This window comes from Cucurbita maxima, unplaced genomic scaffold, assembly GCF_002738345.1.
Source record: "Cucurbita maxima cultivar Rimu unplaced genomic scaffold, Cmax_1.0 Cma_Scf00020, whole genome shotgun sequence".
Lineage (NCBI taxonomy): Eukaryota > Viridiplantae > Streptophyta > Magnoliopsida > Cucurbitales > Cucurbitaceae > Cucurbita > Cucurbita maxima.
Genome location: NW_019272036.1, coordinates 3,537,866 through 3,540,078, shown reverse-complemented (window position 1 = coordinate 3,540,078; position 2,213 = coordinate 3,537,866). Strand labels below are relative to the sequence as shown.

Here is a 2,213-nt window from a genome sequence, read left to right as displayed (position 1 = left end):
TGTGATGTGAACCATCGTTGGCTCTTGATCTTGAGCTCACTTTTCTTGGTCCCGTGAACCCTTAATAAGCGGTTTGGTTGATTATATTATATTGGCTTCAAATAATAATCCGACGTATTCCATTTATATTATCTTTATTTTACGTTTATTTTTATTTTTTTTGTCTGGAATTCTACATTTAAATCTTGAATTTAAAAATGGTGATAAAATAGAATTGCCAGCTCATCTGTCTTCTTATATGATATGACCAAAATGGACCCAAAAAGGAAAGGAGGAAAAAAAAAGTAATTGCGAAAATATGAAGTCCATGCTGAGATTCCTACGCTACGATCCACTACATCATATGCCTAACAGTGGGCCCCATGTGATGAGAAATCAAGTATTCATCACAACCGTTCGTTACTCCGAAAATTGAACTCTGATTTATGAACTGTTGCTGTTGCGCCATTTGAACCTCCTTCTGCCTTCTCAACTCCAGAACTTTCCGGTGAGAATTCGAGTGTTTCGCCGATATGAATGTCGGACTCGCTGCTGGACGATACTCCGGCACTAACCGGCCAGACTTGTACCGGACACCGCAAGCGTTGCAGAGCGTTTTAGGTCCCATTGGTCCCGTTCGCCATTGAGGAGTCTTCTCCGCCTGACAATGTAGGCATTTCCGTCCGGTAGATTCGCCGTTCAACGCATCTTTCTTCTTCGACGACGATGATGATTTTGGCGGTTTATGATCCGCCGGAGTGAGGAGGTGGAGAAGGCGTGTGGTCCAGTCGCAAGGAGCGGTTCGCGATCGCTTACTTCGAGCTTTGCAAGGGAGCGGCGATTCGGCGGGGAAATGCGGCGAGCTCTTCGAGGAATCAGAGGGAATTGATACGGAAGGCGGTAATTCCGAGGAAGATGAAGTTTCTGGAGTTTGAGGCTTCGAAATTGAATGGCTATTGAAGAGGTAATTAAGCGCCTGAAGATCTTTCCCTTCCGTTGAAAATGAATCATCGACGAAGTTCGAGAGCCATTCGAGTTCCGCTAATTCTTCGTACTGTAAACAACGAATCAATAAATTGAATCAGAATCCAACTATCCTAACTTCAAACCATTTCAATTTTGGCATAAAATTGACTGAAATATGTTCGTAATCGTACAGAATTGAAGTTCAATCGAATGCGCAACATTATGAACCCTACCGGAACGCAAAGGTCATCAGAGAATCGAGACTCATCGAAGCTTCGAGAGCCGATATTTCCATTGAAATGATGATCACTGCCAGAAACAGAGGAATTACAGCTATCGACAGCAGTAACAGTGGAGGAATCCGTCGAAGTTCCCGCCACGTTTTCGAAGCAACCGTCAGTCATTATCGCATCTTCATTAGAAAAGTCAAGTAGATCATCAATAGTGAAATGCTCCGCAGCCTTAGTCTTCTCCGGCGAAAATTGTCCCACTCCGGCGTCAAAATATCCTCCAATCAGGTACTTGTTCACCTCCATAGCCACAGCAAAATCACACACCAAAACCAAAACTCTCTGTCACACAAACGCAAACAAAAAGCTCGTCCGTCGAGAGTGAGAAAATTACAGAAGAATGAATGAAGAGAGAGAAACGAAAATGTGTCCGATGGAGAATGGCGATGATGGAAGAAGGGGGGGATTTTGAGGACAACAACCAAGGGCAAAAACGGAACACCACAAATTTATTTTATTTTTTTAAAAAAAGAATGAGCATCTCTCTGCATGCAGAGAGAGAGAGAGAGAGAGAGAGAGAGAGAGAGAGAGAGAGAGAGATGAATATAATAATGAGGAAGTGACTTGCAAGTTCTGTAAAGTTGTTTCCAATTAAACTCTCCTTTTTATTTTTCCCCTTCCAAAATATACCATTTTAATTTTTCACTTTGACCATAACACCCTTCATTCCACTTCAAATTTAACCTCTCTGCCACCACAAACTGCAACTCCAATTTTCTTTTTAATTAAAAATAAAAAAAATTCAACCTCTAAAGAATCAACTCTGCAGGTTTTGTCGCAGTGATTCCTCCAATAACGTCCAAATTTACAGTCGGATTTGGATTCTTCTGTGGTTTGCTAAATATATTTTTACCCATCGGGAACTGTGACTTTTCAATTTCTTTTTTATTTATAAATATTTAAAATTATAATAATATTAAATTTCTACTCCCTGTTTCCCCATCATAGCCCTTTATTATATTCTTCTTCCCACGTTTA

At 40.8% G+C, this 2,213-nt stretch overlaps 1 protein-coding gene across 1 annotated transcript; it reads right to left on the bottom strand.

The window, feature by feature from the left end:
- Positions 1–204: 204 nt before the first annotated feature.
- Positions 205–1,605, bottom strand: LOC111494626 (GATA transcription factor 9-like). Its single transcript, XM_023144603.1, has 2 exons — positions 1,179–1,605; positions 205–1,033 (listed from the first exon to the last, which is right to left on the bottom strand). Exons 1-2 carry the CDS (start codon positions 1,479–1,481, stop codon positions 335–337), a joined length of 1,002 nt encoding a protein of 333 aa, XP_023000371.1. The 5' UTR covers positions 1,482–1,605; the 3' UTR covers positions 205–334.
- Between the last annotated feature and the right edge of the window lie 608 nt (positions 1,606–2,213).

Coding starts and splice junctions, on each gene's coding strand:
- LOC111494626 (XM_023144603.1), bottom strand. CDS start 1,481: ATGGAGGTGAACAAGTACCTGATTGGAGGATATTTTGACGCCGGAGTG. Junction 1,034..1,178: donor CTGATGACCTTTGCGTTCCG/GTAGGGTTCATA, acceptor CGTTGTTTACAG/TACGAAGAATTAGCGGAACT.